The sequence below is a fragment of the Prosopis cineraria genome, unplaced genomic scaffold (genome assembly GCF_029017545.1).
Source record: "Prosopis cineraria cultivar Desert tree isolate PC_DT_omini unplaced genomic scaffold, ASM2901754v1 PC1, whole genome shotgun sequence".
Classification (NCBI taxonomy): domain Eukaryota; kingdom Viridiplantae; phylum Streptophyta; class Magnoliopsida; order Fabales; family Fabaceae; genus Prosopis; species Prosopis cineraria.
The window spans coordinates 45,799,865-45,823,263 of NW_026555332.1; the positions used below are offsets into that span (position 1 = coordinate 45,799,865).

Below are 23,399 nucleotides of genomic sequence, written 5' to 3' on the forward strand. Positions count from 1 at the left end.
AAACCAGAATTCTTATATATTTTAGCTGATCAGCACCTCTTATTGTGATTGCTTTTGGTGGATGGACTTTCGTGGTATATCTCTGACAGGGTCTACACGACTCTTAATATTTGCACCCTATCATGTTATTGAACACTATATATATAATATCACTTCCTTCAACAAATAAAATCAATGCTGTAAAACATAGTTCTGCAGAATTTGAAAACCAAAACCCAACGCGGAATGACTGTGGAAAAGATGTAATATAAATATAAACAGATTTTTGCTGCTGGCTGAATAATATATACCTTTCTTGACTTTCTCTCTCTTTCCATCTCTCACATATATCTGGATATAAATATAAACAGATTTTGACTGGCTGAATAATACCTTTCACATAATCAACACACAGTTTCTGGCCGTGGATTTTGAAGCTAACAAACGCACACATGCAGAGTATATATAGAGTTTGCTTCACTGTATTTATGGCGCATGGAACCCAATTACCAGGGTTAGGGGGAGCTTCGTGCACCATCAGTTAGCGGCATAGATAAGTGAAGAAATAATGTGTTGGACTTGGGTGATTCACGCACGGCACATTTAAAGACTTGAAGGGACAGCACCTTGTTGATTTAAACCACATGAATTTGTCGTCTCAGATATGTAAAAGTTTTGGCTCAGATTCCCACGGAGTCTCATTTCGGTGTAGGAAGGTATGAAAACATCATACGTGTCTATGGCTTATGGTTGTCTTGCTCTCTCATTTAAGTGACTGTGTCGCTTTCGCATGAGCGTCCTCATCAGTCCAACGCTACTTCAATTCCAGTTTCCATCTTGTAACTCCTTCCAGTTCCCTTTCTCACCCTCTTTAATTTCTCTCTGCTTCAACCACATGATGAAACCTACTTTTAATTATCTCCCCGGAAATTGTACATATACACAAATCTGTTATGGCTAATAAGAACTCAGCCCTAATCACGATGTGAATGCTTTTTTGCCATTGGTGAACCAAGTTGCACAGTGGCTGATATATATGCCCCACTACGTGCACTCCGGTTTATTGGGTTTGTGTCTGGCCTATGCCAAAAGGATGTGGACATGTGTTAAAATAGGTTAATTACAATATACAATGACATAATTAATGGGGACAAAGGAAACATTACCAACAGGGGAAAAAAAATACATACAGACACGCACGAACGTACGCTGGTCGACTGACATAAAATAATGATTTGCAGTTAGAAAAAGCTTTAGTTTTATTTTGGACTTGTGCTGCTGATGCAGAAAAGATAACGGAGCATTCCTCGACCGGTCGTAACGCAAGAGGATCCCATTAATTTGAACTACTCTCCTCCTAATATATTTAATTTGTTTGTTTTTGGTATTAACTGATGAAAAGCACCAATTTACCATACCCCAAAAAAGATAATTAATAAAAAACTAATCACGTGCATGAGTTTTTCCAACCCCCACAAGGTGGCTTTGTAGACTGTAATTATATTGTTTGTTTAAATAGAGGGCTTTGAAGTCTATTTCCCATCCTCTGCAATTTATTGGAAACACCCAAATTAATTGTCTCTTCCAGTCCTCTTCAGAGCTTACAACTCTCAGTCTGATCTTCGTTCTCACGAACATGTCAGGAGCAACCACTATAGGAGACACGAGGGCTGAGTTGTGGCGAGCTCGGCTCGGCTCGGCTCTTCGAACCACCTTGGCATGCACCATAGTAAGTTGCACCGTCCTGCACGGCCCAGCGTGGCTCCGGCAATACCTCGAGTTCCCGGCCTTCTCTTACGTGACGACCATCCTCTTGGTGTCGGGTGATGCAAACCTGGGTGACACCATCAGAGGTTGCTGGCACGTGTTTTGTGCGACCCTTCAGGTTATGATCCTGTCCATTGTTGGGCTGCGGGTGGTGGGACCTGCCCACTTCACAAGCCCAGTGGCGGCGACAGCTGTGGCTGTGAGCGCATTCGTGGTGGCGGTGCCGGAGGCAACACACTTGTTGACAAAGAGAATCGCATTTGGGCAGCTAGTGATTGTGTACGTGAAGACAGTGATACGTGGGGCAGAAGCTGGAGTTTTAAAGCATCCAATTCACGTGGCTTCTTGTACTGCCCTTGGAGCCTTGGCTTCTGTCTTGGCCATGTTGATTCCATATCCTCGACTTGCTCATTTTCAGGTATATCAACTCTGGTCTCTTTTGTTGTTCTATTAATCCTGCGATTATTTTATACTAATTCATATAGTTTTACAACAATAATATTCATGCTGTCGTCCATGATGAGTTGAGGTGTTTATTATAATCCTTTTTAATTCAGAGGGACATGATTATTTCATTTATGCTTCTGAATTCTCGTCAATATAGTTATGAAAAAGCATGTTAAAACTACATTTTTATTTAAAGAAATTTAGTCTGGCAAATCAAGTTTTCACCAAGAGAGTGGCAATGCGAGGAGCATTTGCTTGTTTGACACGTGTCCATGTGCAAGAAGAGAGATATTTTGGTGAGGTTTGATGGACATGCCCTCATTTAGCATCAAGAGACAAGAGGCACCAAAAATATTATATAAATTTGTATTTTAGAACCAAAGCTAATATTAATATGATATTCTCGCTTTACGGAGAGTAATAATAATAATTTGTCAAAAAGATATTTAACCAACCCAGCAAGCAATTTCCCACAAATTGATCTGCAAATTGCGATCTTAAGGCATCATCTTGTCTCCCAGCGCACGTTTCGCGCGCGCGCGTCTGTTGGTGCGAGTGAGGGGGCTTTTTGTTGACTGGAAAAACCAAGTAAATTATAACTAAAAGCATATTAATTATTAAGAATCTAAAAACTCAATTAATCACAATCCACACAGAAAGATCTAACGTTACGGGAAAAAATTAATAATCTTTCGAGACATCTTGAGCACTTTTACACATGTTTACCTGATATAACATTATCTTGGTACAACCTATGCAAGTGATGTGTTCAGGTTTAAGTCTGACTGAGAGACCTGCATTAAGCGTTGCGTTTTGAGGAACAAAATGAAAGGACGAAGAACTGAAAATTGTACAGTCTGCTAGGAGATAATGGGAACAAAAAGGACCGATTCAAAAGATAGTGATCATAATTCGCAAAATGAAAAAAAGGAGGAACCGCCATAATTTGACCTTTCTAGTTTCTATATGCGTTATTGCATTCCACAGCCACCCAATCATCTCCAATTCATAACAATCCTTTCACTATATGTTTTAAGAATCTACTGCACATTGTAACAATCCTTGGTTTCATTCACACGTCAATGTTCTTGGCTTTCAGGTAAAAAAAGCATTCGGATTATACGCTGAGAATGCTTCTGAGAGGTTTAGTCACAATCTAGAGGCTATCTCTGCATCAGACAACTCAACTGCTCGTGGCTTGTGCATTCAATCAAAGTCCCTGGCTAAAGTAGGAGCCAAGCTTCTCCAGTGGGTTAAGAGTAACCTGGTAAGCTAATGTTGTCATAAAACAAAAGGCAATTAATTTACCCTTAGGCAATTCAATTGAGGTAAGTATTTATTTTGTTCTTCGCAGGATGGCATGCGTTGGGAAAGGCCACGAACGAGGGCCTTCTATGAGAAACTGCAAGACAAAGAGATACCATTACGAGGAATGGACATTGCTCTCTCAGGCTGCACTTCATTTCCTGTTGGCTTCATCGATGAGGAGCTCAGGGGTGTTTTGCTCGATTACAGAGGACGCCTGAGCCTCAAATTAGATAAACAAGCCTCGTGCTTTGCTTCTTTTAATGCAAGCACGGCCCCAGCAAGGAAGAACAAAGAAGAAAACTTGAAAAGTTTCCCGTGGTCTCTCAAGAACTTATCCATAACTTATAAACACCTTCCAACTTCATTCTTCCTGTACTGTGTTCAACTCCTCCTAGAGGACACCCCTATTGCTACGAACACCAACAAGACGGCAGAGAAAGCCCAGAAAACTGATGCTGACGAGCGTGGAATCCTCAAGAGGATCAAAGAGGTTATCATTAACATGCTACCCAGTAGCCAGAATCTGGCTTTTGCATTCAAGTGCTCAGTTTCTTTGGGACTTGCTGTGTTCTTTGGTTTGTTATATGACAGGGAGAATGCACTTTGGTCGGGACTTACAGTTGCCATCAGTTTTGTCACGAAAAGGCAGCCAACGTTCTCCGTTGCCAATGCTCGAGGACAGGGAACAGCAATGGGATCGACCTACGGGGTCATTTGCAGCTTTCTGCTCCATAAGTTTGGGGCTTTCAGCTTCTTGTCTCTTCTGCCATGGGTCGTTTTCTGTTCTTTTCTAATGCACAGTAAAATGTACGGCCAAGCTGGTGGGATGTCTGCAGTTATAGGGGCCCTCCTAATTCTTGGAAGGAGGAATTACAGCACTCCTGCACAGTTTGCAATTGCTCGAATTGCCGAGGCTACTATTGGACTGACATGTTTCATAGTTGTAGAGATTATGTTTAACCCTTCGAGAGGCAGAAGTCTCGCAAAATCTGAACTTTCTAACAGCTTCAGGGCACTTCAAGATTGCATTGACACTATCATTGTGGATTCTAGCGATAAGCAAAAGCCATGTTGGAAAACCTCTCAAGAATTGCGTGAGAGACAAGAGAACCTCAAGTCTATCGTGGTTCAATTAGAAGAGTTCATAGAGGAGGCCGGGTTGGAACCAAATTTCTGGTTCCTGCCTTTTCATGGTGCCTGCTACAGAAAGATACTGGATTCCTTGTCAACGATGACAGATCTCTTACTTTTTGTGGCACACTTAATAGATAATGTGTCAAAATTGTCAACGAAAGGAGTAATGCCGGCTCAACTACAAGATAGAGTGAATGAGACCATAGAGATTTTCAAGGCCAAAGTTATCCCCACTCTGAAATGCCTTGAGGAGATAACCCGGATTAAGTCTCTGAGGAAACTTGAACGAAAGGGGAAGAAAAGAAATCGTAATAGCGACATCGAGTTAGCTGAACACCCCAATGCAGATTCCGTTAGGGTGCTGCGTGGGAATGAAGAGGTTGAAAGCATTACTTGCTCTTTCCTACAGCATTTGGAGGAGATGGCTGACGCAGTCCGTTCTAACTCAGATGAGGAGGCTGTTAGAGGCCAAATAATTGTTCAGTATAGTTGCTTGGCATTCTGCTTCAGTGGCTTGACCAGAGAAACAATAAGGGTTGAGAATAAAGTAAAAGAACTAGTGATGTGGGAGAATCCCTCGAGCGATTCAAGCTTCAGTGAAATTTATTGCAAGATCAATGCCCTACGTTCGTAATGAACTTTAGCCCCATATCCTGTCTTGGCCATACTAACTAACCAATTAGATGTATGAGACATATCACAACAAATATAATATATATATATATATATATATATAATCTGTATAATTCATAAACTATATTCAGTATGATTCATTTTTTGAACTTCCTGTAAGATACAAGGTCATATGTAGTTTAAAATCATTTGGAGCGCGACTCCAATAGTTGATATTTGTAACCCAAAATGGAATAAATTATTGTAGTCAGTTAGGCGGGGTGGAATAGATGAAATGTGAAACTCCAGGGAGAAAAGTTATCAATTATAGATTGCACTTAACTTGATTGCATCGAAACAAGGTTGTAACTTGTAACTAATCTAACAAAATCCTCTGACCACACACCAAGTGGAACTTATTTACTATTTTTAGATCTAACCACATTTCCTCGGAAAGACCTGGTGTTTGGAAGCGCACACAGATACATCGCAATGATTGGAGTAAATGAACTTGTGTTTTTGAAAGTTACAACGGTAAGATAACATTCACATTCCCAAATTTAAGTTCTCAATTGATATCAACTCAAAGTCTACCTTAGAAACAGCTCACAAGATCTATAACATGAATATTACATCTTCAAAGGGGTCCTAGTTTCCTTCATACTTTGGGTCAGCCATGACATAGTGGTACGCTATTACCAGAACAAAAATAAAAATGCCAAGAAAATTGGCAAAGAATCCCAGATCTTGATCATCCATCGTCTGTAATCACGCGCAACAAGCATAATATGTCAGTACCCAATACATAATTTGTTTAACATAGTTTTGCACCCGATAACTCGAATTCTTGAAAACCAAAGATGTAAAGACTATTCATAACTTGAAACACGAAGTAATCTGAATAGAATTGGGACTGCACAAAGGAAACTAGATAAACTCAGTATCCCTGCCACTACATTACTAAAAAAAAAAAAAAAAGAGGCTTCATAGTAAATTATCTACCTTCACAAAGCCCCATCAAAAATCACTTCTTAAACTATTGCTAGTTTTCTCACGACTTTGGGCAACCCATGAAACAGAGGAGCGTCCAAATTATTAGAATTTCAATAAAAAATGACAACTTAATAGTATTTCATGACAAACCAATTTCGTCCCCCAAACTTCACATCTCAGTCGATTACAGTGCGAACACTAGGAACATTCTTGCGTACACACTCCGATCTAAAAATTGAAATAGTCTGATACCAAACTATGGACACGACAACGTGAATCGAAACACAGAATGAGCATCCGCATAAAAAATCTCTAATTTAATTGAACTGTAAAACGTAAAAACAAAAAAAATAATCGCAAAAGTCATATGACTCATCTAGGGGGAAAAGCAATCAAAGAAAGCATCAGATTCGGAGTCTTCAACAAAAGGCAAAAGGCGAATCGAATTATAAGAATTCAATAAAAGAAAAAACTGATACTGATTTTACCTGTTGATGCTGTAAATCTGTTTCGTTCTCTTCGTCGAAGCGAGTATCGAGTCGCTTTTCTTCAATCCTCCCCCCTGCAGGGTCTCGAAATCGTCAATGGCAAGTTTGGTGTGAAACTAAAGAAATAGTTGCGAAGAAATCAGTAATCCTGGGCGATACGTCACGGGCCTGTAACCATGCTTAAAGCCCATTGTCTTGGTCCAAATTCAACAGGCTGCTCAAAACAAGGCCCAAACAACAGGAAAGTTGCAAAAGGTAAGCCAGCTCTGCGTCTTACCATGTCTCTTGCCGACTCTAGTTTTCCGCCTTTTTAATGTTGATGTGTTTTTTAAAAAAAACAAAAGAAAAGAAAATTCCCACGCCTTGCCCAGCACTGATTGGCAATTGCATCTACTTCAAAATTAAAATAAGTGATACACATTTAGTCATTGTAATTCAGATACCTCAAATAAGTTTATTAAAATATAGTTTGAAAAATTAAAATAAAGGATACATATTTAGTCCTTGTAATGAGAGTTAGGTTTGATAGAAAAGATTACCTCCTTACAACATGACAAATGAATATTGAATTTTTTATTGAAAGAGTTGCTTATATTTAATAATAAATTGTGTCTCAAATATCACTGTCTCTGTAGGATGGCAACTATGTGCAATAAAAAAAAAAACCCTAAAGCTACATAATGTTAAAAAATTAGTTTAAAACTTAAACGCTAATGCAACAAGCAATGCATTTCAGAAGTTGTTGTGTTCATTTGTGGTCTTCATGAATGCTTTGAATAGATATTCATTTCACTTAGATCAAGAATGGCCTTAAACACTAGTCACTTTGTTGCACCAAAACGACACCTCTACATCTTTAAACCAACATATAATAGCAAAATGTTATTGGATAGTATTGCAAATTAATTCCACATATATCTGAAAATTACGAATTAAGATTCTGTAGAAAGCTTGAAATGTCTACTTTCTAATATAAAAAATAATTATTCAAAAAATTTATTACTTATTGTGAACATTGTATTTTGTCCGAATATTTGTTTAAATTTAATAAAAATAATAATAAATAACCAAAAAATATAAAAATATAAAAATAAAATTTAATCCGTTTTAGGACTATATTTTCAAAATAAAAAATATTTAATTAATAGGTTTAATTTTATTTTAACCTAGATAATATTTTATGAGTTAGGATCTTATTTCTTCATTAAAAATAACTAAAAAAATTTAAAAATATAAAAATAAAATTTAATCCTTTTTAAGATTATGCTTTAAAAAAATAATAATCTAAAAAAATTTTAAAAAAATCTTTCTTAAATTTAAAGAAAAAAATCTCTCCTAAATTATCTCAACCATTCAAAATATTAAAAATTAACTTTTGAAAGTTAATTCTTTTAAATTAACTTTAAAATTGGGTTAACAACAAAAAATTAGGTCAACAAAAAATATAAAAGAATAATAATAAAAAAATTATAACAGTAAAAACAAAAGGGGTGGGTGAAATGATAAATCATCCACCCCAAAAAATCGCCTTTCACGACAAGATCAGAGACCAGATGCGATAGAAGAAAAAAAAGGGAAGCAGAACATGCGAACAGAGAGAGAGAGAGAGAAAACGCAACGGGAGAAGGGGAACAAGGCAAAAGAAGAGGTGACTGAGAGTTTGAGAGAGGGAGTTTTTTAGAAAAGAGACGGAGGGAAAGAGGAGGCCGAGATTAGGGAGAGTTTTCTAGAAAAAAAAAAGGAGATTGAGAGAAAGAAGAGGTTGAGATCAGGGAAAGAGTTTTCTTTAAAAAAAAGAGAGCGAGCAAAAATCTGATTCTTTTAGAAAAGGCCAAGAGCTTGAGATTATCCAGTTCTCAGAAGGTAAAACCGAGAGGAAGTGATAGTAAGAGATTGAGTGATTTGCTAGAATAGGAATGAGGAACAAATAGGATAGAGGAAGCGAAGCAAATAGGAAGGGCGAAGAACAAGAATAGTCAGTTGACATTGCTCATTTCCATTTGCTACAATAGGTTTGGAATCAATCTTTTCGCTTCCATGATCCTTTTCGTATTTTACTCTATAAAATCAGATTATTTTTTGAGAAAGTGTCTAATTATAATTTGGTATCCCTTGAGGAAATTCTCTACATGTGTTTCGTTCTGATTTATAAGATGTTTGGACTGAATGTGTAGATTAAATAATTTGAGAAAGATATTGGATCTACTTATATATGTCATTCGAATTTTACCAGTCTGATGCAAGAAATGCTATTTTAAAAGCTTGATTATAATGAAGCTCCTAAGGTGTTGATCTCGCGGTTTAATAATTGTGAAGGGTCTTAATATTGTGATCATATGACCCTACACCCTGTCCTGTTTAAATTTTACTTAGAATCGTCTTGAACATGACTTTGTTGAATATAAGTAGTCTTGATCATGACTTTGTTGAATATTTGTGTGTTAAAACATGTGTATTTCAGGGAAGTTTTCTTTCTTTGATAGGCATATATTTGATTTAAATTGTGGAATGTTTCTTTCTTTTTTTTTTTCAAATTTTAGTCTCTTTGACCGTTCATGGTTACACTTAAATTTTATTAATGCTTTCATTTTGTGCTATTTCAAATTATGAATAATGCCTTCCTTAGTGAATGAATCAAATGATCGACAAAATAAAATTTGCAGCACGGTGTGTAGATGCTTATGTACCAAATTCTGACCCTTGGTTCAGCCTAAGTCAGTTGACTCAATGGTACCAGGTTCAGCCTCAACTTCGCTATGTAGGAGAGGTTGCGGGATCGAACCTGGGAAGGCTCCCTTAGCGCAGTAAGTGCGGGGAATAACCCATGAACTACCATGGGAAAAGTCGGCTTGGTTGCCGTGAGGTGGCACGGCCCAGTCCACCACTCGCAGCAGTGGGCTCGGGGGGGTGTGACTGTTACACATTCATTCTTTGTATATTCACCTTAACTTATTGGCTTAAATATGTGTTGCTGGAATCTGCATTTAAACCTTTTGTTCTGTGATATATAGGTCCTCTGGAATCAGTTTTGGAATGGATACAGTAAATAGACTCTGATTTGTCAAATCAGAACGTTGGCATCTTTTACAATGCCATGATGGTTACTTGTGCTTTAGATCCGAAAAGTTATCCAATGATCTATTATGTTGTTTCAACAATTTACTATTCTGTTATTTATAAGATGATTGATGTCTTTGCCTTTTGGGTTGGCAATGCTTTGTATCTGTGAAGAACTTAATGATGTTGACTGCCTTGTAAAGAGCTATATGATCTTTCTGTCTTAGTTTCATTGACTTATATTGCATGATTTTACCATTTCACCGAACATTTTTGGTTGAGCACAGTCATCTTGAATTTATTCTCTATGCAACCCATGACTTATAGTAGAGCAATGAAGGCAATTGTAAGGAGATAGAATGCAAAGGGAATTTTTGGGTGGAAAAAAAAAAACTTGTTGGAAGAAAGAATAAATGCTTTGCCAGTTTTTCTGATTTTGGGAGTATGGTTTGCAGCTGATTTTCTGATTTCCATGAAGACATAGTTGTTTCTGCCTTTTTTTCCTGTGTACAATTGAATTGGCATTTTGTTGTTTGAAATCATTCATGTTTTCATTTTTCTAAGTTATTTAAAGATTGAACTGAACATCATTGCTTGAATGTATATTTCATTTATAACACTACTCCTTTTTCAATGCCTGCAGCTGACATTCATGAGGATGATGTTCTTATTGATAACCGCATTGTATGTTTTTCTCTTATTTTTGTCGTGAAATTTTTTTTTTGGCACTTTAGAAAGTAAATTATGGTTGGTTATTTTCTAATAAAAAGCTCTACTTTGTTAGATGTTCTACAAGGCTTCAAAATAGAGATTTGACAGTGATCCTAAATTTAAGGAGAGGGCACAACAAGCAGTGGCTTCAGGTAAATCATGCTAATTTTTAATTTCATAACTTCTGTTTTAATCTCCTCCAAAGTCCAAACACTTAATTTTAAGTTGTTTGGATTTATTTTGATTTGAGGGTGGAGAAACCAAATATCGTAAGGCGTGGGCATAAATTCGTGATATTAGTCAGATTGAAGTGGAAGTCCAATACAGGATTCAATTACAAAGATTAACAGGATTTAATTACAATATTTATGTTCTTTTTTCTTTACATCCACACTATAACAGGATTCTTAATTATAATATTTATGTTCTTTTAGTTAAAGATGTAGGTAAATAAATGCTTCTTATGTCTAATACGGCAACTTCATTATTTTATTTCAAATTTAATTTATTATCATTCAAAATTCATCATACTTTTATATGATGTCTAAACTTAGGAAAGCCTCGTACTCATTTTGTTTAGTTTTGATTTTCATATTACATACTATATTTCTGAATAAATTGCATGGATAATTACACGTGCAATCCACAAGACTTAGCCTACAATCATGAACAATAAATGATTTATAATTTCATTCTTTTCTTCTTTAAATTAAAAATATATTCAAAAAATCTTTGGCATCTTTAATAGTTCATATATTTGTTCTGTCCACTTTTAAACTGTATTTTGTCTAACAAAAGACAATGTTATTACTTTGATTGAAATTTTGTAAATAATATTATCTATATTACTTCTTTCAATTTTTTAAAATCAAACCTGTGGATCTTATATTTCAATTTATAGTTTTTTGATACACTAGATTAATTGAAAATTAATCATTTAATTTTTGTAATAATAATAACTATTGAGTAATTAATTATTAATTATTTATAAAATATTTAGTAAGTTATCATATATGAATATACAAGGAAGGATGGGAATGGTTATATTGGAAACGAAACTTTTTAATTTCCAGCCATTAGGGTCATGGCAATTAAGTATGATTTCATCAACGTCCCTTTAATTCAATGAAAATCTTTATTATTTATCTTTTACTTAGTCAATAATTATTTAATTTGACATTAATATTTTTAAATTAATTAAATTTAAATAATTATAATTAATACTGTCTATGAGATCAATTCCAACCGATTAGTAAATTATTTGATGCTTTATTAATTATAATTTTGTACCTATAATTGTTTATAAATTGTGACGATCAATTATTATTAATGATTAATATAAATATAGGTGGACTATAGATAGCCACAGTAGTTTAAATTAACTCACCAAAATCTTTGCCCAAAAATAAAAAAGTGCTTAGAAAAAACAAGAAGGAGTTATTATGTTATTGATTTTGCTTAACAATGAGTTTTAAATAGGGATATTCATAGTTATCAAAATCTCAAGTTGACTCTCTGAATTTAATATTTTTAATTTATAAAATTATATCAACTCACTCATAAAAGAATTAGATATAAACTTAATTAAACTTATGAATTTACTTTCAAGTTTATCATTTTTACGTTTTTAACTTATGGAATTATGCCAACTAATTCATAAACTTATACAAGATATAAGTTTACTTAAACTTATTAAACTTGTCAATTCAGCTCATAAAATTTATAGGACTTAGTTTAAAAAAAATTTAAAATGCAAAAACTAATATTAATAAAAAAACAAAAATATCAAAAATAAATTTCCTTATTTTAAAATTTTTATTTTTTGTATATGATAATTTATCAATGTAGATAAGTTTAATTTTAATGATTTATATTTTTAATATATTTAAATTAAATTATAATCATATTTTAATGGTTATTTGTTAATAGAGGTAAACTCTTACAAAATTATGATTCGAGTTTGCAATCAGAGTTTACATTTCTGTCATGAGTTTAACAAGCCTGGGGATATCATTAAAAAAAAAATATAATTAGTATTACAATAAGTACATTACATTAGATATCAAAAAATTCACCTAAAGTTACTCTATAATAAAGACTAGAAGGATTGAAAAAAAGATATTGCATTGAAAGTGTTTCTTTTGTTTTTGTTTTGTTTTGTTTTGTTTTTTTTGTTTTTTTTTGGTAATCTGCATTGAAAGTGTTTAGTTGTTGAACCGGTGCAATGCTCGGGGATTAACATAGCAGCCTCTTTCTTTTTATAGAAATTTTTAAATATATACTAAATTGATTACAATTTTATCTCATGAACAATGATAATTTTTGTACGGCCAATCTAGAGTGATAATTAGATATGCTCACGGGATAATAAATGCACGGGGTAATTAGATGCACTCGTCACCCAAAATTATTAGATATTTGATTTATCTCATATTTACCATAAGAAATCAATTCCGAAACTTATAAACGCACGGGATAATTAATATACTCGTTCTTTTAGTTTGAATTTAGAGACTCTAGCCATTATTTTATATTGATTTCTTTATCTCATCTTACAAGACTTCGTTGTGTAAAATTATGAATACCAATGAGCCTAATCAAGTATAATTTGGAATCTTAATTTCTTTAAAAAATATAAATTTCCCAAAATATCACTCATTTAATAAGGGAGTACGAGGGTAAGGAAACCATTTAAGAAATAAAACAATGAGGAATAACTTTAGAGTAAGTTTCATTAGTGAATTATTATTATTTTTAAATATCTTACAACACAAAAATATCTTACATATTACACGTTCTTTATATTGCATGTTATTCAATTGATTGTAAGAATGATCTTAAATGCAAATGCAAGGAGTTCACTCAGGCTCTTTTATTTTAATATGACCAACAAATATATTAGGTTGTGTTCACAACTCTATTTTCACTTTCTCTGCAAGAATTATTATACTCCAAAGAGCATCTTTCACATTCTATTAGACTCATTTTAAATTTTAATAAACATACTTCTATAATTTCTAATTGTATATAATTTTTGTTTAATTTTTTTTTTCAAAAATATGAGAATAAACATATATTTAAATTAATTGATATAATTCAATCGAATATATATCTTCCCGTAACTAATTAGAAGATATTCTTATCATTTTTTTGTCAACATTTTCCCCCAACATCACATGAAATATTTTTTTTACATTATAACATGAGTTGTGACTAGAAAATCTACTAAGTTTGATTTTAAAAAAATAACATTAATTCATTTGTTTTAACATTAAAATTGAATGCAGACGCATGCGTGTTAACAAATCTTCATTTTATCTAATAAGAAAACATTATTACTTACATTGAAATTTTTTAAATGTTGTTATCTTATAGGATCCAGTCATTTCTGCTCAACTCATTTTATGGAGGGGAAATCGTTATCATCATTATTTGTGTTTTTTCAACTTTCCATAAAAATTAAATATTTTTTAAACTAACAAGAATTATTTCCTAATTTTATAAAAAATGTACAATTTAAGTATTACAAGAATGTCCAGTTAATATATTATGTCTTAAAAATAATTATAATTATTATATTTAAATTAGCAACTTACACAGTTTAATTCTCCCACATTAATTAATAAGACATATAATTACATATAATTTCGATGAAAAAAATTGTGTGATAATTTTTTTGAAAATACACTATAAACATGACATCAAAATAACAAATATAATTATGTTAAATATATTACAAATATAAGAAAAGAACATCATTTTCATTTTCTGCATCAATTTTTTTTTAAATGAATCCTAATGCTCACGAGTTTATTTAACAAAGAAACATTAATATTTTAAATGTTAATGTCTCAAATACTTCACTTAATTGCCTCATAGATAATACGTGCAATGCGTCGGAGCTAGTTTAGTTTTTTCTGAGTCTTGTGCTTGCCTCATGCATTCAAAAATAAATAAATAAATAAATAAAAACTTCGATTGCCAAGTAGCATATGTGAAAACTTGCAGCCTAATTAACACGGAAAAGGCAATTTGGTTGGTCTTAATCCGCCCCTGTTTTCCCCACTAGGGACTTGGCCACTTGGCACTTGTTGGTTTTTCTATCTTGGCGCCATTATATTTTTATTTTTACTATCTAATTGTTTTTATTAAATTAAAATTTAAAAAACATAATTTCAAGTTTTTCTATTTAGTTTGAGTTTTATTATAAATTTCTAACTTTTTTTAATATTTTGAGTTCCTTTATTTTTATTTTTCTATGTTCTAAAATCTTTTATGAGTAGTGCTATGAAAATTTAAAATATTTAAAAATAAAAAATATAAAAACTTAAAATATTTAAAAAATGTATATCAAAATTCGAGCAACAAAATGTTCGTGCGCAGTTTTTCCATTAAAATTAACAAAATTGTGGCCGGACCCAGTCGATCCGCCCGAACAATCTCTCAGCAAGGGGGAAAAAAAAAATTAAAAAAGACTCAACTCCTCGACGTTTCTGAAATTCTGAAGAAAATTACTCCCGAGCGCGACTACAACAAGCCGCGACTGTGGAGAAGAAAAATCAATCCCCGCGCCATCTGAACCAACGTTGTCGCCGTAGGGTTCTTGTTGTGGTCCCTGGGTTCGTGCTTCGTGGGTTCTTTTACTCACTATTCACAGTGGAGTTCCTGCGTAGAAAATCTCTCAGTATTCACAGCTGGGTTCTTTCGCTTGTGTGCCTACTTCGTGGGTCGACTGGTTTCGTGGAGCTCCCGTTGTTGGTCGTCGTTGCTCTGTTGGTTGCTGTAGTAAGTCGCCGAGCACCATTGTCGGGGAAAGGGGTAAGTGAATGTCTTTCCTGTTTTTTTTTTTTTGCCTGCAATGCTTGAATTAATCCTATTTCTTGTCTTGAATTCATCTTATATGTCTCTGATAGTGCGAATTCTTCGTCATCTTAGTGCCTCTTAATCTAATTGGGACGAGATTGACATTCTGTTGCTTTACATTATGAATAAATGTTGTTTGGGCATCGTTTCGTGAATTTGAGGTTTCACATGGGTGGGTGTCGGGAATTACCGAAGAACAAAAGGTTTTTGAGACACTGTTCTTACAGACAGTTATTGTTTTGGGAAAAAGATTTTGTCTTGGGTGTTGGGAATGGTTTCATTGGATATCAGAACATTCCCGAAGAAGAAAAGCTTTTGTTAATTTAATTCAGATTATCAAGAGACCTATAACATCTGCCGAGTTATTTCGGTTTCAAAACTTCTGTTTCTGCGTTAATATTGCAGTTGGCATTATGACCTCTAAATACATTTAAAAACTTGGCCAGGAAGTTGAGGTCTAATCCCAAAAAAATTGGGAATCCTAATTACGATATCCTGAGAAATTCCCAGCTAAAAGGTGGGGAACTGCTGGAACAATCTTTAGCTTGACGTTTTGACAGATCATTAGCCTTTGTTCCTTTCACCAGCTATAGTTAACTAGGAGCATTATTAGATTCTTTTTTCCCCCAACGTCATGTTCTATCATGTTGTTTGCATATGAAAATTAAATACGTCTGTTTGATCATTGCTTCTTTATTGTTAAGTATTAATTGAACGGTTATGTAATTTAACGGTGAATTTCTTACGGGTCGTTTCAAAATATCGTGGAAAGTTTCATTCTGAGGTCTTCCCATGATTAAAATACCAGATATGGATGTAATTCTTAGCTAAGGGCACACCCTTTTGGCTTATATTGGATTATACAAGTCCAGATTTTATGATGGGACAGAGCTGCGTTTTATCATCACAACTTGTTTGCAATCTTTAGTACTGTCCAGGTTGCAGAATTGGGATTCGGGTTGAAGAAGTACGGTTAGTAGGCGTAATCAATCTGGTTCTCAATGAAAGAATAACTGTCTTACGGGAGCCCTAGCTTTATAGTAATGTAATATAATGACATCACCCACAAGATTAATTAGAATATCTTATTGAAGGTAAGGCATGGATTTTTATGCTTATATTATATTATTATAAATTCAACTGTTGACGGTGCACATCTTCTCAATTCTCATGATGCACTTATATTTGCATGCATATAAAAATACCGAGTCATGTTGAGCCGAAGATGCTTATTTCCTATCTTATTAAACTTTCACTTTAATAACTATGAGGCCTGGCGATGGAGCTTCGCAGATTTGAATTATAATTTCTGTGATTGGCAACTTTTTAGTTAAAAAGTAGATATAATATATTCCTATATATGGTGAAGTTAATATGGATTTGTCTATGTTGTAGGCGAGTTCTCAGGCAAAGAGTGAGAGATAGGTCATTTCTACTATTTGATCAGCTCTCTGAGATTTTCTACTATTATGCAGGCTGAAAGGTGGAAAGTATAGTGGGATCTTAAGAGGAACATTTTTGTTCTATGATTAGTTCCTCATTAAAAAAAAAATCTAAATTGTTTCTAGTATTCTTGTACTAAACCTGAGAAGAAGAACAGTGGCTAAGCTTTGTTCATGGCTTTGGAAATTGAATCGACTCCAACTCCGTCCAGCACCTCATCTGCTTTCCTACCTACAGTTATTTATTCCTTTTCCTTCTTACCATACCATTTCCATCACATCACACTTCCTTCTCCACAATCTTTAGTTTCTGATTCCCTTTTTCTTTTTTCTTGAAGGTTTGCTTGCACAGTTGGTGGTTGGTTAAAGCTGAAAGGGACTTCCATGGAAAGCTATTAGCTGTTGCTGGGTACACCTCCCGACAGTAAGACCCATTTGGCTTTTTAGGATTTCAGACCCACCTTCATTTGATTCCTTTAATTTTGCTGGGCTCTGTCAATATTGCCTTTTACTTGCCTTGTGGTCGTAGGCGACATAAATCACAATTGTATGAGGCTAAGTTGATGTTAAAATTATGATGTTCCCATCAGTCAAGATAAAATCTTGGGATGAAATGATGTTGATTTTCTGACAGAGTTTGACTGTTGCAGGCAAGATGCAAAGCGAGTGTTTGTTTCTGCTCCAATAATCAAAAGACATGATCTATCTACCTTGGAGACGGCTGATGGAATTTATGTTATTATTATAGGTTTCATTAATGAGCTGCACACTAACGAAAATGGCTTTCCAAGTGAGGTTTGTAAATATTAAAAACTTGCTCTTTCCTGATAAATACGTTCACTACTTTACGCTGCTTCATTGCATTGTTATCAGTGCAGTATTAATCTTAATCGATATGGTCATATTTTTCATAAACCATAAAAAATGATCACATTAAATCTGGATATGTTCAAACCTGAGAAATGCATCAATAAACCTTGGGCTGGGTTACTTCAGCATTCTACTTGCATGTAACAAACTGAATCCGGTGTTCCTAATCCTTAATTCTTGCATGTTTCTTTGCAATGTTTACTGATCTGGGTGTAGTCTAGTTTGCTTATTAAATGTTTGAGAATGTGAGCCAATAGAGCCACAGAGGCACAGGGCAATTTATAACATATGTTCGTGTTCCTTGAGGCAAGAAAAGATTTCATATCTGGGAATTTTCTTTACGTGCATTTATCTTGTTGCTATTTACTTTTTGGCCAGGTGTTCAATCATTTTCTATTTGGCTTTCCTCCCGACTGGGAGTGCTGTGTTGTCAACTTCTTCAAAGAAGTTGCTACTGGCATTGATTCTGGAAATATCATTACTTCTAATGAAGAGGAGCCAAAAAGTCCAGTTACACCCATTCAATCCCAGGGGGAAACGAATGAGTTGTCAGAACATTTTGCTGGAGGATCTGCATCCAGAAAGTCTAGAACTCTGCCAGGAAATACTGAGGATCAATGTAGTGCAGAGAAAGTAGTCCTTGGGCGTACTAGACCAGAAATGATCAACTCTGTCAGAAAAAAGACCAAGTCTAAAACGGCTGATCCTAAAGGAAAAATGAAGTCCATTGCAGCTGACACTACTAGGGGAAGCTTATCTGTTAGGAGGAGCAACAGGAGAATAAATTTTGACTCACATGTAAGTAGTAGCGTCTTATCTAATTACATGTTTATTTGTAAATGTTATCAATTGTATTGGCACTTGACCAGTTGACTATCATCTAGCTCCGATGGCTTTATTTGTAATACAATTTGATTAAAGGGTTGCTTCCATGTGTTTGGTTTGTGAAGGAGAAATTATCTGCAGTTTCTCCAGATTTATCCAATTTCAGGAGATCCAGATCAGGTGAGCATTACCTGTACTCTTTCTCTTAGTATTACTTTATCATTGGGGATGAGTGAGGGCATTTTAATTTTCCTGTCAATTTGGCTGTAATCAGTCTATATGCTTGGCGCCACATTTATGGAAAATGGAGAATTTACCAATCATCAAGTCAGTTTCAGATTATTCTTTTGTTATCGTTAATTGCTGTATGTTTCAGGTAGGCTGCTTCTTCCTCCTCTGGAGTTCTGGCGCAATCAGATGCCTGTTTATGATGCGGTATGTGATGTGCATGCATGATTATGTGAAGTTTTGCTCATCTTTTGTCAGTGCACGTCTTGCCTGGCTTGCGTATTCCATGTATGCTGAATGTGTCATGGTTTTTCACCTCCAGATTTGATCATCCTAGTTGGTCATGGTTCATTTATAATATCCTGCTTCTGAATTCAAGTAATTTCTGATTGTTTCTGCTGCATTCCAAATGCATGTGCTGGGTGTGCTTGACATTATTGTTCAATGTTATATTTCAGGACCACAGCCTAACAGAAATCCTGGATGGTGCATCTTTTTTATCTCCTTGTAGCGGTTCGTCTCCATCATTATTCATTAAGCTAGTTAATGCCTCTAGTTGAAGCGAGACTGAATCCAACGATTTGTATGCTTTGTGTAGCCGGCATATTCTTATGATTCAGCATCCATGTGCACTGAATTGATTCATTCTAGTGGTTATATCATGTAGCCTGATTAAGTACATGGTTTTGCACTTTTGTCCTAATGTTTGTAGGAAGCGGAGCACAATCCCAGAAAAAGCAAAGGAAGTGAGGGGTTGAATGAGGCAACACTGGCTATGAAGGTAATTCTAAAAAACATGACACAAAATCGGGCTTCTGCATGGGAAATTTGAGTATTATCTGGTGGGATTGGATAACATTTGAAAGTATTCTCTCGAAATTTTTTAGTGCCTAATTGGTACTATACTATAAATTTTTCTACCAAAGTTTTATTGAATTAACGTAGAACTTTTCTCCATCTTTAAAATATTCTTTGATCACCTTGTAAAAGACATTGCACTACAATTAGTCTAATTTTATTTTTTACTAAAATATCCTCCATTTAACCTAAGCACATATATTTTTCAAGTCATACAAAAGTTAGCACCTTTTTTGGGTTGTGAAAGCAGTTTTATTTTATTTTTAAATTGTTGGATGATGAAGATGATGGTATTGAGGTTACCAAACATTGATATCTGATTCTTGCAAGAAGACACATAATACTCCCTTTGATCCTATTATAATATGCATGTTTTAAGGATTTTTTGGTTCTTAATATAAGACAACTAACTAAAGTTGGTAATTTGAGCCAAATTAAATGGGCCAACCCAAATAAGCCCAAGAAAATTTACAACTGAATTTAACAAAATAATGCTTTTTTAATGTTTGGGCTTATTTAAGCCTACCCAAATACTCTAATAAAAAATATATAAGATATCCTAAATATTAATTTAATCATTTAAATTTTATGTCATTGAGATACTACATATTTGAATGCATTGTAGATATTTTTGAATAAGAATTTAAATATTTCCATTGTCATATTTTTGTTATTTTTAATCTATAAAATATTTCAAAATAATATTTAAAATGTATTTTGATATTGATTTTTAAATTTCAAGGCTCATTTTTTTAAAAAAATTTGAGTCTTTTTAAGTATCCCAAAAAATATATTATATATTTTTAATAAAACAAAAATAATTGATTTTAAAGTAAAAATTAAGTTAAAATTAATTTTAAAAAATAAAATTGATAATTGGGGTGTTCGAATTGACTTAAATAAGCTTGAAGCTTGAAGAGGTTTGAGCCAAGTTTGGCTATTCTGGCTTTTCTATAAATTGAGTTGTTGAACCCGATCCACTCAAATTATTGACTTTAGTATTAGTTATGTTTTTTTAATATTACTTCTATTTAGACTCTTTAACTATGAGAGAGAATATAATATAATTTTTTTAAAAAATATTTAAATATGGATAAAAGTAAATTTATTTTATTTTCAAACAAAATTATTGACTAATTACCTTTCTTTGGTTTTCAGTGAAATAGTTAGAAATAGTTAGAAGTGTATTTAGATGGATTGAGCTTATTTTAATGGAACAATTAAAATTGAACTAAAATATACATGATGAAAGTAAGAAAATGTTTTTTCACTTTTGACAACTCATGAAGGGTTAATGTTAGTCATAAATTTTACAGTGAAGCAAGAGTAGTCACCCGCATGTATTGTCTCTCGTGGTATTAAGGTGATTGAAGCTTCCATTGGATCAGATGGCCCTCCCCCTCTGTGATGCCTTGATTAAGAATGCTCAAGCATCATGCTCTAGTGACACTGTTTGAACAGGATCAGATGTAAAATAGTCGACTCATTGTACTTGTGGTAGAGTTTGGTTATATATTTTGCTTTCATGCAACACAAATTTATTCCTCTTTTCTGTGAATATGAGCATTTAAGTGCCTATTATGTAGCATCCCAATTTTTATTTTGGATTTAAGTATTATTGATATAATATTTTATGATAATTGAAATTTATCATGTAATTAATTTGGTGAAGCATGTTTACTCAAAAAAATTAAACATATATTTTTTTAGAAAAATAGAAAATTATGATTTGATGATATTAAATTAAGATTTAAAACATTTCATATTATAAAAGTCTTAAATACACACACAAACACAAAATAAAATTTTATTATTATATATATATATATATATATATAATCAAAGACAATAAGTGGGCTATGACATTGAGGGTATTTTTTTTTTTCAATTGAACATTTAGGGTATTATTAATACGAATGCTGCAAGGAGGCACTACTGGTTTTTCAGCCGTGGGCATGATGAGGCGATGTGAGATAGCAAGAGAGATCCATAGTGAGGGAGAAAGATATCTACAGGAATTTTATTTGGGTGCTATTGAATTCCAAAATATTTATTGGGTTAATTTCAAGGCTTCAAAAATTAGATAAGTGGTCTAGCTTCTCTTATTTTATCTTTTTGATATTCGTAGATTCTTATTAGGAAAAAAAATCCTAAGATTTGATAGATTTTAAATTGTTAGCTGTCCTCAACTAATTATTTTAATTGCTAAAAGAGTTAATGATGTTAGATTGAGAATTTACATGGTTTAGTCTTTACCAGATCATTAGGATCCTGAAGTATGATTTAATGTTATGAGAGATTTTCCGGAAATGAATTTTGATTGAATTATGAACTAGTGGTGTAGGACATTTTCTCCAGAGGGTAAATTTATTTATAAATAAGCTAAAAATAATGATTTGAATTAAATATATATATATATATATACACATACATACAGAGAGAGAGAGAGAGAGAGAGAGAGAGAGAGAGAGAGAGAGAGAGAGAGAGAGAGAGAGAGAGAGTTGGAAGATAAACCTTAGAGGTAGGGTTAGAGACTTTAGGGAAAAATTGAGTATAAAGAGTTGGTTTTTTAATTTATAGAGAAGAAAAATGGATAACAATTTATGGAAATTAATTTAAGTTATGAGATATAGTAGTTTAGGGATTAATTGTGGAATGTTGGGGATTGTTAGATTTAATTTTATAAACAAAATAAATTACTGAAATTTATTATTATTATTATTATTATTACTATTATTATGATTATGATTATGATTATGATTAATTTTGTAGAGTAACATTTGAGTTAGTGGTGTTGAACATGTCCCTGCACATGTTGTTTTGGCTTGGGAAAAAATAGGTAATAATGATTTATTCTTTCATATACTAGGAAGATGTTGGATTTTATTATTACATATATATGTATAAATTGCACTAGGAATGACTGTGCCTAGCAGGGGCTTATTTGATTGTCTGGATCTGAATTGGAATATATGTGTAAACATTTCTATTATCATTGTATACTTTTTTGAAATGTATATATATTATTTCAATTCTTTTCAAGCATGCTAGTGTCTTGGATTAAAATTTGATGATAAATGGATATATATGATTACTCAAGTCCTTCCAAACACGATTGTGAATATTTGAAATTGTATGAGAAATATGAATTTTTTTTTTCAAATATGCTTATATATTTTGAAATCTCGTAAACGTGATGTCCTTAGAGGGAGTATAAGAGTAAATATTGTGATCGAGGATGGATATGATGGGAGATTATGGCTTGACCAATGCCATGTGGTCACCTCCACTTAATGCACAATGGATAGTTATTTGTTAGGGCCCCTTTCCTTAAGTTAAGATTGTGAGAAATTGGGCATCTCATTTTTAAGAATAATTATTTATTAGTATTAGATATTAAAGAAGGTATTAGATTAGTATTAGAGTTATTTAATTTTAATCAGTATTAGAATTATTTATTCTATTAAGTTATTCTATTAATAAGTAATAAGATTATTATATTAAAAAATTATTAAATTAAATATAGAATATTATAATATATAAATATTCATATAGAGAGATGATAGAAATGTGAAATTGTGTGTGTGTAAAAGAAAGGGCTCTTTTCAATTGGAGAGAGAGGGCTGAGTAGACTAAAGCATTGGATATGTAATTTCTGCAAAGAAATACTTAAATAAATTGAATGTATCATGTCATTTATAGTTTGTTTAATAAAATCATGACATTTAGATCACATTAAATATAAATTAATTTTGATATTAATGATAATAGAAGAAAAAATGCAAGAAATTAAATATACATTTTGTTATAAAAATAA

The 23,399-nt window shown here is 33.1% G+C and overlaps 3 protein-coding genes across 8 annotated transcripts; 2 read left to right on the top strand and 1 right to left on the bottom strand.

Moving 5' to 3' along the window:
* Positions 1–1,505: 1,505 nt before the first annotated feature.
* LOC129306396 (uncharacterized) lies at positions 1,506–5,558 on the top strand. The gene is made up of 3 exons (XM_054946991.1): positions 1,506–2,164; positions 3,293–3,460; positions 3,548–5,558. The coding sequence occupies exons 1-3, from the start codon at positions 1,616–1,618 to the stop codon at positions 5,267–5,269; spliced, it is 2,439 nt and encodes an 812-aa protein (XP_054802966.1). The 5' UTR covers positions 1,506–1,615; the 3' UTR covers positions 5,270–5,558.
* Positions 5,559–5,730: 172 nt separating this feature from the next.
* On the bottom strand, positions 5,731–6,009 carry LOC129306402 (dolichyl-diphosphooligosaccharide--protein glycosyltransferase subunit 4A). Its single transcript, XM_054947004.1, has one exon. It carries the CDS (start codon positions 6,004–6,006, stop codon positions 5,896–5,898), a length of 111 nt encoding a protein of 36 aa, XP_054802979.1. The 5' UTR covers positions 6,007–6,009; the 3' UTR covers positions 5,731–5,895.
* Positions 6,010–14,963: 8,954 nt separating this feature from the next.
* Positions 14,964–21,194, top strand: LOC129304556 (kinetochore-associated protein KNL-2 homolog). Of its 6 annotated transcripts, none has more exons than XM_054944275.1 (10): positions 14,967–15,314; positions 16,755–17,038; positions 17,140–17,225; positions 17,452–17,596; positions 18,050–18,469; positions 18,622–18,676; positions 18,873–18,931; positions 19,183–19,237; positions 19,437–19,505; positions 20,946–21,194. In XM_054944275.1, the coding sequence occupies exons 2-9, from the start codon at positions 16,976–16,978 to the stop codon at positions 19,472–19,474; spliced, it is 921 nt and encodes a 306-aa protein (XP_054800250.1). In that variant the 5' UTR covers positions 14,967–15,314; positions 16,755–16,975; the 3' UTR covers positions 19,475–19,505; positions 20,946–21,194. The 6 variants fall into 6 exon arrangements, 4 of the variants coding, with proteins under 4 accessions (XP_054800250.1, XP_054800228.1, XP_054800236.1 ...); XM_054944253.1 differs by having other exon boundaries at positions 14,968–15,314; positions 20,899–21,194; XM_054944261.1 differs by having other exon boundaries at positions 14,968–15,314; positions 16,767–17,038; positions 20,899–21,194.
* Positions 21,195–23,399: the final 2,205 nt, after the last annotated feature.